This window comes from Melospiza melodia, chromosome 4 (genome assembly GCF_035770615.1).
Source record: "Melospiza melodia melodia isolate bMelMel2 chromosome 4, bMelMel2.pri, whole genome shotgun sequence".
Taxonomy (NCBI): domain Eukaryota; kingdom Metazoa; phylum Chordata; class Aves; order Passeriformes; family Passerellidae; genus Melospiza; species Melospiza melodia.
This window is the reverse complement of record NC_086197.1, coordinates 19,957,964-19,973,279: the sequence shown is the minus strand read 5'-3', so window position 1 is coordinate 19,973,279 and position 15,316 is coordinate 19,957,964. Positions and strand designations below refer to the sequence as shown.

At 39.8% G+C, this 15,316-nt stretch overlaps 1 protein-coding gene across 1 annotated transcript in view; it reads right to left on the bottom strand.

Annotated features, from left to right (window-relative positions):
- Positions 1 to 1,006: 1,006 nt before the first annotated feature.
- TRIM24 (tripartite motif containing 24) overlaps positions 1,007 to 15,316 on the bottom strand; it is a 53,896-nt gene continuing 39,586 nt past the window's right edge. Inside the window, exons 10-19 of the mRNA XM_063154148.1 lie at positions 15,044 to 15,208; positions 13,383 to 13,562; positions 11,492 to 11,627; positions 10,795 to 10,867; positions 9,323 to 9,491; positions 8,479 to 8,777; positions 5,423 to 5,555; positions 4,387 to 4,461; positions 3,060 to 3,209; positions 1,007 to 2,024 (exon numbers count right to left, since the gene is read on the bottom strand). Coding sequence (XP_063010218.1) covers positions 1,815 to 2,024; positions 3,060 to 3,209; positions 4,387 to 4,461; positions 5,423 to 5,555; positions 8,479 to 8,777; positions 9,323 to 9,491; positions 10,795 to 10,867; positions 11,492 to 11,627; positions 13,383 to 13,562; positions 15,044 to 15,208 — 1,590 coding nt within the window. The 3' untranslated portion in view covers positions 1,007 to 1,814. The remainder of the gene's footprint in view (positions 2,025 to 3,059; positions 3,210 to 4,386; positions 4,462 to 5,422; positions 5,556 to 8,478; positions 8,778 to 9,322; positions 9,492 to 10,794; positions 10,868 to 11,491; positions 11,628 to 13,382; positions 13,563 to 15,043; positions 15,209 to 15,316) is intronic.

Genomic DNA, 15,316 nt, shown 5'->3' with positions numbered 1-15,316 from the left:
TTCCATGTCCCTTTCCAGGGAGACATGAGCAGGACAAGCCCTGAGGGATCCAAAGTTCTTCTGGAGAGTGTCAGTGCTGGTCCCAGCTGCAGAGGAGCGTTTCCTGCAGCTGTGAGTTCACAGCCCAAAATCACTGCAGGTGCTGAGGCTGGGGCCACTTTCCTGCCCCAGAGCTGCATGGAGGCCTTGGTGACTCCCACTCCCTGCCAGGAACGTTCCCTGGTGTTTGCTCAGTGTGTCCCAGCTGGCTGGAATGCGGGAGCCCCAGGAAGGGAACCAGCCCCTCTTGTCCTCGGTAGGTGCAGGGGAGGAGCTGTGCCTCAGTGTCCTGCCCGTGCCACACACACACCCTGGGATGGGCACTGGGATGGATGTGGATAAAGGGCTGCCCACGGCTCCTCAGCCAGGGGCTGCTCTGACAGGCACCTGGAGATGCTTCAGCCTGGACAGACCCCCTGACACCCCAGAATTACCCCGAGGAGCAGCTGCCATTCCCTGGGAATGTTGGCACGGGGCGTTTGTAGAGGGGCTCACACAGCAATTCCCAGTGCCGACCTCCCGGAGCTCCCGCACACCCCAGGTATGTCCCAGCCCCCCAAACCCCTTCCCTTCCAGCCTGGGGACATCATCCATCAGCACTGTTAAAGTCAAGGGAATCTTCCCTCACAGAAATGAAACCCCAAGCAATGCCCTTGGAGATGCCTTAAAACAAAAGGTCAGAGTCGGATGAAATTTGGAGTTTTTCGGGGAGCCAGCTGAAACCACAGAACTGATGGAAAGCTTTCACTGGAGGTGTGCTCCGAGGGCAGAAGCAATCCCAAGCTTGTTGTCAGAGCTTCTGGAAAGTAGATGGAACAAAATAAGGTAATTCATCTTCGTTTTCTGGTGATCAGGGACAGATGGAGGGCTGAAGAGCAGCAATATCTTTCTCTTCAAAGTTGTGTACTTCCAAGTGAATACTGCTTGCATTCTGACATATTTAGAAATGTGGGAAAAGAACAAGAAATTGTGCACAGAAAGGATGCTTTTTCTCCCCTCTTTAAAAATTCACAAAAATGACTTATTTTGCAAACAAACATTTTTCCACTTAAGACTTTCCCACCAACTTCATTAAACAGAGGTACATCACACTTGAGACACCTGTTAAAATAGTACAGAAATACCACTGGCTCCTGCTGGTGGTGAGAAACATGGTGCAAACCAAAATATTCTGTTCTTTACTTCCTCCATTAGAAACTCTCACACAAATTCCTCTTCTTTGTTTTTGTTTGTTTGTTTTTTGTTTGTTTTTTTTTTTTAAGTTATTTTTAATACCCTCTCCCTTACATTTAAAAATTTCCAGTAACTTCTTTGGGGGCAACTACACTCTCATTATACCAACCAGTACTGCAGGACAACAATGTTACACCATCTTTTTTCATGGCTTGTGTTAAATACAGTACAGAGAGATCAAATTATGGCCAGCCACATGCCTTTGGTAAAATTAAAAGTCTGGTGAGATCACATTTTAAATTCAGAAAGCCACATGTTGAACTCATGTCGTGTTTTGAAGTTCAATTCTGTACAAACTTCTTCAAAGCAAAGTTAAACAGCTGTCACCCCACGCAAATGGCAATTTCTGAGCTGCTCCAGAAAAGAGATGAAAGGTTTGAACTTCAGAGAAGCTCTTCACATGCCTTGATCTCCATTAGATTTGTGTTGCAGTCAGGGGGTAGAAAGTCTAGTAAATATTCACAAACCTACAAGTCAAAACAGTGATACCAGTGATAAATATTTTCAGTTTTTAAAAAACTTTCTGTAGTAACACATGTGGCTCATTTAAAGAACTGCCGCTCTTCTCCTTTGAGGCGTTTTTTCCGGGGCTGTACAAAGTCATCATCCGAGTCATCGCTAAGTTCTGGGTTATCTTTTTCACTCTGGCTGCTTGGCTGTACAGGGAACTTTCTCTCAGGATAAAGGTTCCTTAGGAGGTCTTCAAAGTAGGCCTCGAGTTTCATGCCAGCATCAGCCACTTCTGAATCGGGCTGTGGGTGAATGAACAACATCAGTGCACTGTGAAATAGCTCTGGACTTAGATCACATTAGTTCTTTTAGGTACAAACTACAAATAAAAACTTATTCATCAGCAGGACTGGCTATGGAGCACAGGGCCCCAAAGAGCACAAAAATGCAGAGTGAGGGCAGATTTTCCAGCCAACAGCCACCAATGATTTTTTTTCTCTAACAGGTGACCATAGAAGCCACTCACAAAAGCCACATTGCCTGGGTACTCAAAGCTGTGTAAAGATTCTAAAAACTCTTAAATCCTGACTGGGTGGGAGCAGGGGGACAGAGTTGTGTTGTGCTGTGAAACACAGATATGCTCTTAGGGTGTTAGAAACTTTTCTAGCTTACAGATCTTTTAGTTACATAAAATATTACTTGGTAGATAATGAGTGTAACATGGAAGACTGAGCAGTCCTAAAGTCATCCACAGCCACCACAGCTACGAGTTTCCTTAAGCAGATATCACCAGTGTAGGAGTAAGTCCTAGCTCTCAGGGTGACTGGATGAGAACCCCACAGAAGCCATGTGGAAAAGCCTTTATTCCCACTGTAATTCTCTCTCATTTTGTGGCCCACTCAGAACGTGCATCCCTATTTCACCACATATTCCCTTATGTGCAGTAGGGGATAATACTATTACATGCAACTTGAAATTATAAGGGATCCCAGAATGAAAACCCCACTGAATTTAGGATCTGACACAAGCAGGATGAAACCAATTTTTAGATCGTAATGCCCAACATTAACCTGTATGATAAACACTGTCCTTTTCTTTAGCTGCTGTCAGGCCATTCAGCTGTGCTTGCTACCACTCTCCTCCCTTCTGTGGAAGATCTCCACTGCAGAGTTACCTCAGCCCAAAGCAGTGTCAAATCTGATCTGTGTTTTCACTAGAGTCTCATCATCAAAGTAAGTTTACTACAATAAATTCTTGTGTTGTAAGTTGTACCCCCATTACAGTTATACTGAAAACAACTAAGCCAACAAAGCTGATAAAGTATCTACTTTTCTAACCTCGTTAAATTCAGCACAGTTTTGGAAAATCAGTCTGAAATCAGCCACAAAATCTTCTGGCTTTGTGTAGAATGAATTGGTCCCTTCAAGTCTTCTCTTGATGGTTGACAAGTCCATAGGCTTCTTGATTATTCTGTAGTAATCAGGGACCTAAGTGTGGAAAAAAAGTCCAAAATGCAATCATGTTCATAATTTATTGGTTTTTAAACACTTAGATTTGAGGGAGTAGGCAAGATTTAGCCTCATCTTTAAAGTACAACTCAAAGATACAAGAACTGCACGTCTAACATAATGCAGTTTCTGGTTTAACAGTGATGTATGACAATTTGTTGGCTAAAGTATAGTCTTTCCAATGCCTATTTTAAAATCAAAGAGAAACACATAAAACCTCCACTAAGTACATATAACAGAGCAAGTGAGTTGGTTTGGATGTTATTTTCAGATGTAGTCAAATAAACTCTCTATTAAGTTTCAGTCTCAAGACCACCATATGAAATAAGTCCTTTGAAATGATGGCAAATTTCAGAGATATCAGTGGTTTTCATACCTAAACTGTGGCTGTAGGATCAAGAGTTTTTTTCTTTAGAAAGAAGAAGAAAGTAAATAGTAATGAAAACCAGTAGTAATATATTTTTTTCCTACTTTCTACTAACTGGATGCATGTTTTTAATACCTGAATTTAATAACACATGACCATAATATGAATAATCAATTAATCTCTTGTACCATTTTTTATTCTTAAACTCTGTGGAATGTTCTTCAAAATTCTTATTCAAATGGAGTAAAGGCTGCCTAGGAACATACTGCTTTTTGATGAACTCTTTCTCCATTGACTTGTCATGAAGAACACCTTTTCATCTGATCACAGTGGTAGCTCTTTGTAGCTTTGGACTCCTACTGCACCCAGGTACTGTTTACCATTTTAAACTAACAAATTTCCAGTCAATAAGAAATTCAATTTCATATTAGTACTATGGAGTATCCCAATTCTCAAAATCAGGTAATGTTTAAAACCCCCAAATATATCCCAATTTACCTTCTCAGTGATGTAACTCAGGGTATGAAATCAGCAGTGTTAGAAATTACTTTTTAAACTATTTTTGAAGTATTAAGTAAAATCAGTTGTTGTGGAATTTTACTTGTAAATCCCCTGCCAACCCAATGCTTCAACTTTTAACTTCCCCCTTCAGACAGTTTGAATAAAACTAAGCATGTTTAATACATTGAATGTCTGTGGAATTTGACTTATGATAATGGACTTTAGAATGCCACTAGAAACATGGCAAATATGCTGCTAACATAAAATAGAAAGAAGTGAGGTACATACTGTGGGAGGAACTGGATCTTGAAAGGCAGGACTCATTTCATGACAGTAGAGATATAGCAGCAGTCTTTCACACTTCTGTGCCAAGAAAAATGGATACTGAAGTAATTCAGGAATCCTACACAGCTTATTCTAAAATCACAAACTACAGAAAATACAGAACTCAGTATTCCCCCTTTTTCTTTGTGTACACCTATAAAATTAACTGGATCTTGAACCTTGAAAGAGATTCTGAAAAATACTTCTGTGTGATTTTATGCTTGCTGGTCCATTATTAGCATCTTTACAAGGCTTATAACTTACATTTAATGCAAAACACAAACAGAGCACATGTAAATAATGGTGTGACAAAGTCTGTCCTCCACACACACACACAATTGATGGGCAATGTGATCTGTCCTAAGATAAGAACACCAGGTGGGAATTGCAGGAGGAACTGTCTGGATGTTTGCATAATTAATGCATTCCAGAGGCAGGGAAGTGATGATGGCTGTGACTGATTTTGGTACACATGGGCCTACAAAGGGCACAAAATGCTCCTGGAGCCTGGGCCAAATGGCAAAGTGACCTCTGAGGCTGCAGGGCAGCTTCCAGGTGGATCCCACCCCTGCAGGGCACATCCAGCCCGAGGATGGGAACACTCAGCTTTGGACAGGGGAATAACAGGTGGGGATAAAATCCTGATGTAGCTCCATGGCTGCTTTGCTGCTTTGCAGTTGTGCTTTCTGCAAACCTGCATGATTCCAGCTGACCCAATGTTACAGCCCTTCCGACCTGCTTATATTCCACACTGCACTGGCAACATTTAGATACTGTGTTAGCAATAAATCCCATCACACCACCCACATAATCAGGGTCATACATCGTGAGCCTGGGAGTCTCCATCATTCTACATGTAGACTAAGACCCCAAATGACATACTCATTTCAGCATATTTACACAAGTTGCCAACTGAAAACAGATAAACACTGACAAAAGTTTCTAACACAGCTCAAAATTGCTTCAGCTTCAAAGTTTTAATTAAAAATTTTATCCTTACCCTGCGGTCTATGGGTGCCAAACCCGTGGTGTCTTCCAATTTTCTTTTTTCAGAGCTGTGAGCAGGTTTATCACAGTCATATTCAACTTCTGGCTTGGACAAATCCCGACAGAATGTACAGATCCACTCTCCACTAAGGAAGACAGACAGACACATGGACCTCAGTGAGGGAGCATTCCTTTGTGGAAGGCTTTCCACATACTTCTGGGTAAATCCCTCAGCTGTGGGGTGAGTTTTCTCTGCATCTCTGTTGTTTTCTTGGTGGTGGTACAAAAGGCTGCTGGCAAAAATGCTTTACTACAGCTTTGTTTCCTTTTTGTGGCACTGGTACCATTAATGGTGTTCTGGACAGACAGGTGGTCTCTACCTTTGTCAATCCTGAGTTTTTTCATTTGAGCTCACGGGATTTAAGGACAGCACTATGAAAGCCCTGTACAACCATAACTACAGAGAGACTGAAGGAGTCATATGGGCTGAAGAGAAGGCAAAGTCTTAGTGTTATATGTGAGAACTACATGCCCTCTACAAGCTTGATCCTACAGCACATTACTAATCTACAGAGATTACCATAGACAGGATTCTTTGTAAAACTGAAAACATTTAATATTCATGAATTTACAAGTTTGCATAAGACAGTACTGGAGATTTAAAAATCAGTATGAGATTATAAGATAATTAGTTCTGCAAGCTATGTCTACTGATTGTTGAACACAATTTTTGAACTTGAAAGTTTTGGAAAAAAAACTATGAAGAGTCTATTTTTTTACTATAGGTCTCTGCAAAAAGAAACTGCATGCTTGCAGATAACCACCAGAGGGCTGAATTGTCACACAATAGACAGAATCCAGCAATAACCAGTTGTGAGACCAAATGTATGCATTTACCCAGAAGTATGTTATGATAAACAGTCTTCATCAATGGGAAATAGTTTCTGCAGCACCCTTTATTTCAACAGTAAGGCAGAAGAATTCACATATTTAAAAAGAAAATCTTACTGGTTTCTATTCAGAGTGATGCAAAGATTTTCACCATCTGCCAGTTTCAGCATGCAGTGCTGAATGATGGGCATTTTGCTTCAAGAAGTTTTACTTAGTCTTAACTTCACAGAGTGATTTATGACAGTGTCACCTCTGTGCCTGGATTAGCCTCACAGAAATGATGTGGCAGATACACAAAAATTAATACAGGCTATAACCTAGAGACCTTGAGATACAAGAAAACAAGGTACAAATTAGAGGAAAGAGGTGTTAAAATATCCAAGACTCAGAAGGAATGTGGTAGGTTGGAGTGAAGGAAAAAAGATGCTGTGGCCTTATTAATATACATGAGAACATGGTTTTAAACTGAAAGAGGGTAGATTCAGACTGGATACAAGGAAAACGTTTTTTACAGTGAGGACACTGTGAAACACTGGCACAGATTGCCCAGAGAGGTGGTGGATGCCTTATTCCTGCAAACATTCAAGGCTAGGTTGGATGGGGCTCTGAGCAACCTTTCCTAGTTGAAGAAGTCTCTGAGTGTTGCAGGGGGGTTAAAATTAGAGGGTCTTTAAAGGTCCCTCCAACCCAAAACACCCTGTGACTGTGAACCTATGAAATTTCTCTATCCACCTAAAACAGGAAAAAAAAAACCAACCATGAAAGCAGACGACTGACACCCCTGACACAATAATAACAGAATTATTTTGTGTGTTTGAAGGAACTAATGCTAAGAGATTAAAGTTTGTTTGGCAAATTTAGAGTTGGGAGGAAAAAAAAGCAAGTAACCCCAGAAAGATGAGAACAAAAACCTGATACATCAGAAGTCAGGAGGAAACTTCACCTAACTGCTCTGGAGCCCAGGAACACAGAGTACCTGGAGCAATATTGCACCTTTACAGATCTGAACACCTGCCACCAAACTGGGTTTTGGCTCTCTTGCCCTCAGACATCATTACCTCAGTTTCCACTGAATGATCCAGAAAAAATGAAGCATTTTAAAGACTTGCTGTTGAGTATTTAATTTTAACAGAAACAAAGTCTTATAATGCATAGTTATCTGCCTGCCTCAAGATTACTTTTTGTTTCCTTGCCAAAAAAGATATTTATTAATTTAAGTACTTACTGTAACCTTACTGGGTTTTCCTTATGGCATAAAGCTGTAATGTAGCATTACAGCTGGAAATTGAAGTTTCAAAAAGTAAGAGAACCATTTTTATATGCCATTTCAACTGACATTTAAAAGAAAGACACTTCCAGAAGTATGCCTGTTCAGAGTAGCACAGAGATGATCAACCTGCTAATCAAAGTTGCTATCCGAATGTTTAACACCAGTTAACTATGCTGATATTTACTCAGAAAACCTAATATTTAGAAAAGCATTACCCAATGAGCATGTTATGACCAATGTTTCTATCCTTTAATGCAAACAAGCTTATTGCATGACATTTCCAAGCCAGGGCATTGACAAATGCCCTTTATTTCATTTAAAGACACTAATTCCAGAAGCAAATGCCAGTAATGCTTATAACAATAATCTACTTAAGGCTTGATTTTGAAAGTCAAGAAACTGAGCAATGGTTTTGTAACAGCCAACCAAGAAAGCCTAATGCTTGTTTCAACACTGGCTGTTATAAAATATGTCAGTCACTACACATCCCATGCTTGGAGTCTAGCCATGCTAAGCACTGAAGTAATATATTTAATTCAGATTTTTCCTGTAGACATATCTTCTTTTTTTTTATAAAAAATCATTATTATTAAGGAATTTAACTATTTTCTTTCACCCTTAAAACATTTTATGACAGATTGCTAATTCTGTGTCCCAGTTTTAATAATAGATGCCCTAGATGTGATCTTGCTTAATTGTCAATTAAGTGAAGAGTTTTACTAGATTTTGAAGAAAAATTACAATTAAGCTGAAGTTTCATGAAAATTCAGATTTTCTCCATCCTGGATAAAAGACTTTAAAGAAGGCACTGCTCTTCCTCTGAGACTGAAACTTTTTACCCTGAGTTTCACAATAGAAATCAAATGTCTTCTAGTGCAATTTTAGATGGAATTTATAAAGTCAGTTACCTTGGAAAGCTCATCAGTGTAGGGACATGACAGGAAAGATGGAATACTTTGGGACACTTCTCACAGCAAAGGAGCTTCCCTCCATTTTGGCATACAGCACACCAATCTTCATTGGGATCATCCTCTTTTCTGCCCTCGCCAGCGTGGGAGGATCCCATCCATCCTGTTTTCCCAGGGAATGTGTTCTCCTGCAGTGCCCCTGGCTGGTCATCTGTGCTGTCTGGGGCATCTGTTCTTAGCAGGGCTTCCTCAGGAGTGGAATTGTGACTGGTATCCAGCAGCAAGGAAGTAAGTATGGACTGCAGGAAGAAAGAAAGGAAGTCAGATTACAATTATTTATGTGAATTTACATGACCCTAAAAACGTGCTAACTGACCTGAATAACAGATTTATATACCAGCAGCCATACAACTTGCTACATGCATGCAGAAATTACTAACATCTATAACACAGGCAAATGAACACCAGAAATTAGCTGTGAAAGGCTATTTACTGCTCCACCAATAGAAAAACTAATCTCTGATGGCCCAAAAATCCAGTACCTTGTTTATTGATATTCCTGCACTATGACTAGAAACATTTCCTAGCAGCACCTGAAAATGTCATCTCTGAAAGTTATTCCTGGATTTCCCAGGTTTTCAATGGATAAAAGCAGTCTGATCACACCATTTAATTTAATTGGCAGTAGGCTAGTTTGATTTTGAATTTCACCTCTTCCTTTTACTTTGTTTTTTAGTTTTCCCCTGAAACAGTTCCCAAGAGAATACAAGTAAATTATTTTAGTCCCCATAAATACAAAATGCCCTCCCAAGAGAAAGGAGCTCTTTCCAGCTGCAAACATTACATTCCGAGGCCGGGGTTCCTCCTCCATCTCCTCCTTCACCACCACGATGGGGAAATCAAAGGTCTCGTTTGAGGGACTTGGCTCCTGCTTAATTCTGATGGGCTCCAACATAACAACAGGGACTTTGTGTGTGGAATCAGCTCCTGGTGGCCTGCTGGAGGAGCCAGAACTGCAAATGACAGGAAGAGGCAGGAAAAAAAGGAAATTGGCAGTCAGAACTGGACACCTTTTGTACACTGATGCTTTCCAAGACCTCAGGATGTGAATCTACTTTGTTTCTTTGAATCCTGAGTATTATTCTCTTTATGGAATGCAACATCCAAGCTTATTTCCTTTGATGTATACTGAAAAAGCATTACCAAATGGGAAAATTTTAATGGCTCCACCATTAAAATTTGAGAATTACTCATGGTTTGACCCACTAGTGCAAAATTTGCAAAGTTCAGTTTCTTTCAAATCATGCACAAAAAAGCACCTTCACTGGACATTGTTAACTACACAACCAAAATAAGCAGATAAAATACATATTTATATTATCTTGGGAAACTTAGAGCCTTGCAGCTCCACCAAAACTTGGACTCTACTTTTGGAACTAGATCTGTCTTTTGTCATGTATTTAGTCCCAACAAGATGAGAATGGAGAATCAAACTTTAAAATACCTGCTCATCTTTTAAAATAAAAGTGAAGAATTTAAATCTAACAAAATTAATTCAAGCAGCAGCATATCAAATCACATTTTTAAATGCAAGTAAAGACTCTTCAAACAACCATTTAAACTGTTCATTTAAACTGTTCATAAGAGTCCTTCACAGAATTTACCATGTAAATGGAATAGAGCAAAAGGTATTCCAGATTAAAAAGCACCTGCATTTCCAACTCAAGTAGGATGAATGTCATCTGATTTTTCTCTGCATGAAAAATTAATCTCTTGTCAGATGCATGCTCTAATTTATTGCAACGCATTAACAGATCTGCACTCTTTAAACAACGCTGTGTAAATATATTTGTTCATTAATATTCCATCAGTTAGGGATAAAAACATTTGTGTAGACTCTCAGTAGATATCTAGTGCTCACTTAACTGGTTTGTAGCAGAAAATGCTTAATAACCCTCTTTGTAGCATCAGTTCCTTAATTTTGGAGTAATTTATAGTTCCACAAGGGCCTTCAATATGCAGCTTTTTCCTTTAGCTGATTTTTCTGAACTTAAAACCTAATTTATAAATGGTATTCTTTCAATAACACCAACCTAACCCTCATTTACAGTCAATACATCTTTAGATGTTCTATTAATGCATTACAAATGAAATTACTGCTTTTAGAATGCAAAGAGTGCTGTAACAACTATCAGGCCTGACCTGTTAAGAGAGAAGGTGAGACAAATCCACATCTTTATGCATTAAAGAGAGAAGAGACTCAGGCATGCTCTGTGGAGGTGGAAGTTGCATTTCCTTCTCTCACACTTTCCTTACCTCTCTCTGCTCCCAACACTGGAGGCACTGGGTGAACGAATTGGAGGGTGTACGTTTGTCACACTGATTCCTCCTAGGACAGAAGGATCAGATTAGAACAGAACAGGCCTGAGATGTGACTCAGAGAAGTACACACGTTTTGGGGAAAATTTCTCCTGCAGTGAGAAATATCTCATTTTAAACATTTTCATCAAAGGATGAGAGGCATGAGCTCACAGAGGGAAAGAGGACTTAGAAAGGGCCCATACATGCAAGCAGGCTGATGGGTGAGTACCTTGCCTGGCTGACCTCTCCACCTGATCACTGCAGGCTCTTTTGTCTTACTAAATCCAAGCAGATCTCTCAGGAGAACTGCCAGGAAACTCGAAGCTGCGAGCAGGAAGAAGTCTGGGGGACAGATATGAGAGAGACCAAAGGTCTGGGGCCCACAGAGCCAACAGCCTTGTGAGGCAGAGTGCTGATGGGCTCCAACATAACAACAGGGACAGCAGCCCTGAGCAGGCTGAGTGGGCTGTTAGTGCTGCTAAAATATTATCTCAACTCTACCTCCTATCAGGGTTTCTACAACTTCGTGTTCATTTTCTTATTTCTCATGTTTAATATAAAACAGAATTAATTCTGATGTCAGTGTTAACATTGCCACATTTGATTTTTCAATTGCACCACTTAAATAGAAAACTGCACCACACTGAATTACCTGAGAGGCCTGGTGATGGTACTGAGGAATTTGGTGACTGCACAGTCCTGTTTGAAGGGGGTTTTGGCTGATTCTGCTCCACAGTGCCATCCTTCCTTACAGCACTATCCAGTGTGATGTTTCCTGAACAATCAATCTAAAAGATGGGGAAGCAAAGGGAAGCAGTTAGTGTTGGGAAGGGAAAAAAAACCCTCCAAAACAACAAATACAAAACAAAACCAAAAAGCCTCTGCCATGCTGCTATTTTGAAAGCAAAGACCAAAGTGCATTTCACCAAAGTTTACCCATCCAAAAGTGAGACGGTTACTTTAAAACAATCATCTTGCTTTCCCTAAAAAGAAAATTAAACAGCCAAATCCAGACAGTACTTCATTTTAAGAGCAGATAATTCTGTACGTGTCGATTTTTCTCCACAGGCTATAGAGAAGGCTTAAAGCAAATATGGAGCTTTCACACACTGAAGTAAGTTTATCCCCACACCTTCCCTGGACTTGCTCACATTAATACTCTTAAAAAGATAATATGCTATACACGAACTACCCCTTAATCCATGGGTGTTGAACAGGACTGGAAGAAACTCAAAGGACACTCAGTCCCATCTGTCCCACATACCCTCTGGACAGGAGCCATGCACATTGACTCAAAATGGAAACAGCAAGCCAACACTTGCTCTTTCACCATGGCTCAGGCCAGACAACTGAATTTTATTCAGCTGGGGCTCCCAATGCAGCATTCTAACTTTCCATAAAAACTACAAGTTCTGGTTTGATGAGGAGGAATGATTTTTTGAAATGTTTGGTTTCTCCCAATAGGTAAGATAACATTTGATAAGACGTATCCAAAGTGGATGCAGCAGCCTTGGCAAGCTCAGCACATTTACAGTGATTTGGGCCATGTATCTTGAAAGCATGAACTCTATCACATACAAGCAGAAGAGTTCATAATACTGTCACAGAAACAAATATGCTAAAATGTCTCACAGACTCAGTGGTTTAATGACCATGTTGTGTAGCTCCCCCTTGAAGTCTGACAAATACTGTGACTCTGTAGCCTATGTGCTCCATTTTAATAAAGAGAACACACAGTATGTAGGTAAAAACAAAGCATGGATAGGAGATAAAGGAAGTAACAGCAAGCTGTGACTAGAAAACCATGACACTTCAGATATCTACAAACCTTAGACCACAAAAAACAGGTTAGGCAGTTATGTGGAAAAATAAAATCACCTAAGACTCAATAACTCCAACATGGACCTCTGGAAAACATGTACCATTCAGAAGATAAAAGATTCTAAGCTTCTCTTTTATACATACTATAGAAGAGAAGCTTAGAAGGTTAAGAAATTATGACCTTACTATGCTCTTTCTGTCACCAGCTCAGAGGCACATTAGAGAATATATGAAGAAAAGAATTGCCAAAAGGAAAAGACATAAGGAATATATCCAGTATGCTGACCAATAATACCTACTTAAGATAGCTCCTTTAATAAGTTAAAAAGAGATTTTTAAAATGTTAAAAATATACCAGAAATGCCATCAGCAAACCACTGCTATCTATAGACACTGGTAAATGAAAGCTAAGCTAACACATATTTGTAAGAATTTTGTAAGGATCATTATGAGGGCTGCAGAAAAATATGCAGCATACAAATAAACATGTCCAATTACAATTACAACTTGTAATCCTACTCTTCTTTCTTAGTTGTCCTAACAGATGTCTCCCAGAATGGTTCTGAGTATTTCCAGCAACGTGCAGGCAACTCTGCAATGTTTATTTCCCAGAACTGTTTCATTTTGACAAACAGAATTTCAGTCTTAAAGGTTTCCACTTCTCACAAACGTTAAGACTTCAAAATAGAATCTGTAAAACACTGCCTCTATGTCACACTCACATCAGGGAGCGATGGCAGATTATAGGAGCTGCCCACTGGGGAACTCAAATCTATCACAGGGGGGCCATAATTCTTCCCCTCACACCCAGCAGCGCTGGTCACTGTGGGGCTGGATGGAGTCGATGTGGAGCTGCTTGCAGTAGAAGGGGTGGATGGAGCTTGTCCACTACTGATCTGCCACTAAAGAGAAGAGACAAAAATCCACAATTCAGCTTTTTTTTTCTTTGCAACAGGTCACATCTAACTGAATATACTGACAAAACTAGCAGCTTAGCTCAGGAAGCTGACTTCAAACATAAAATCCTGATTTACTCTGAAGTTATCTCATTTCATAAACCAATCTCACAAGATGATGACAAGTAGTTGAAAACCATGAATAGAAGAAATGAATGCAAATTCTTAAATTCAAAGCTATGCCTCAGTGCTAAGTATCTATTAATATTTCAGGCTGCATTGACAGTGTTGAGGAAGAAAAGCAACAGTTTTTGTTAAATAAAGGTATTACAGGTAATAGGCTGAAGGCACAACCGCTCCAGTGCTTTACCAAATAAACCTGCATGCCTTGAAGTCTTTGACGTTCCCTTAACAACATAAAGTCATTAAGAATTTGAAATGCTGACTGGATCTCCATCCATATATATATTTAACACCATGATATGAAGTGCACAGTCAAGTCAGACCAAATTTCTTTCTCATCTAGATGAATGCAGTTTTCAATAACTTTAATGGAATTTCCTGGCAACTGCAGGCAAAATCTGACTCTGCTCAATTTCCTTTTAGTCAGTCATTTTATCTACTGGCCTCTAGTTTCAGAAAGACATTACTGAATTATGAGGTTTCTTGAAAGAAAGGCTTGTAGACAGGCCAGCCTTCTTTTCAGAGGCACAGAATAGAAGTGACTTACTTTTTATTCTCACAAGTTCTCTTAGATATTGTTCAGCTTTCTTCCATTTAGTTGAATTAGTTCTCATAATCATAAACACTGCAAACATAACTGGTATTACCCCACTTTTCAGGTGACAGATTTGTTTGATTCTTTCCTGCTTACCTATACCCAGTAATAATATGCTTTTTAATGAAGATGAGGCTTCCTAAACACCAATGTGTTTGCTTCTGCTCCAGTTCAGCTGCTGACCAGCTGGGCATTGATCAGTCTCACTCAGCAGAGGTCCCACAATTGTGGATTCTCTTTTCTTCCCTCACCTGTAAGGGTTCACATTTGCCATTCCCTGGGGAACCATGGCAGCTCTAGCTTTTCAGTCAAGGTTTTACTTGCTCACAAGCTCCTGGTGAAGCCACTATTACCAAGATAAACTGGGATTTTCTGATTTGTCTACTCACTGACTGCAGTGTGCAGACAATGGCCAAGCTAAGTTTTGCATAAATGGTCAGAAACCACAGCAATATCAAGTAAGAGAAAGAAACACCTGCCCAGCAGACACAGTGGCTCACCTCCCTAATGCTTCAGCTGCTTAGAACTGTCAAAATGAAAACAACTTGACAGTTACATCATGAAGAAAACTACGGGTATCTTGTCATAGAAAAATAATGCAATCTCTGTTTTAATTGAAAAGCACTCTAGAAGTATAGTATAAAAGATGATATAAGGACATTTGATGTTCAATTTCTAAATGGAGAGTGAAAAGGGAAAGACACTCTACCTGCTTTATAGCTTGCTGTGCCAAGAATGCCATTTGCAATGGGTTGGGCTTCACTGCTGGCCTGGGTAGGTTCTGATTTTGGGGAAATCTCATCTGTTGTGCAGGAAGAGCTGAACCATTGGGCTTGGGACTATGATTCTGGAAATGAATCAAGCGTGGAGGTGCCTGCATAAAAACAATAAAAACAGTTCTGCAAGTTAGCTGAGATCTGTTCTATATTTTCACACATTTTTTACTAAAGGGTCCTTTTAAACTTCTGAAACTCCTCATAAA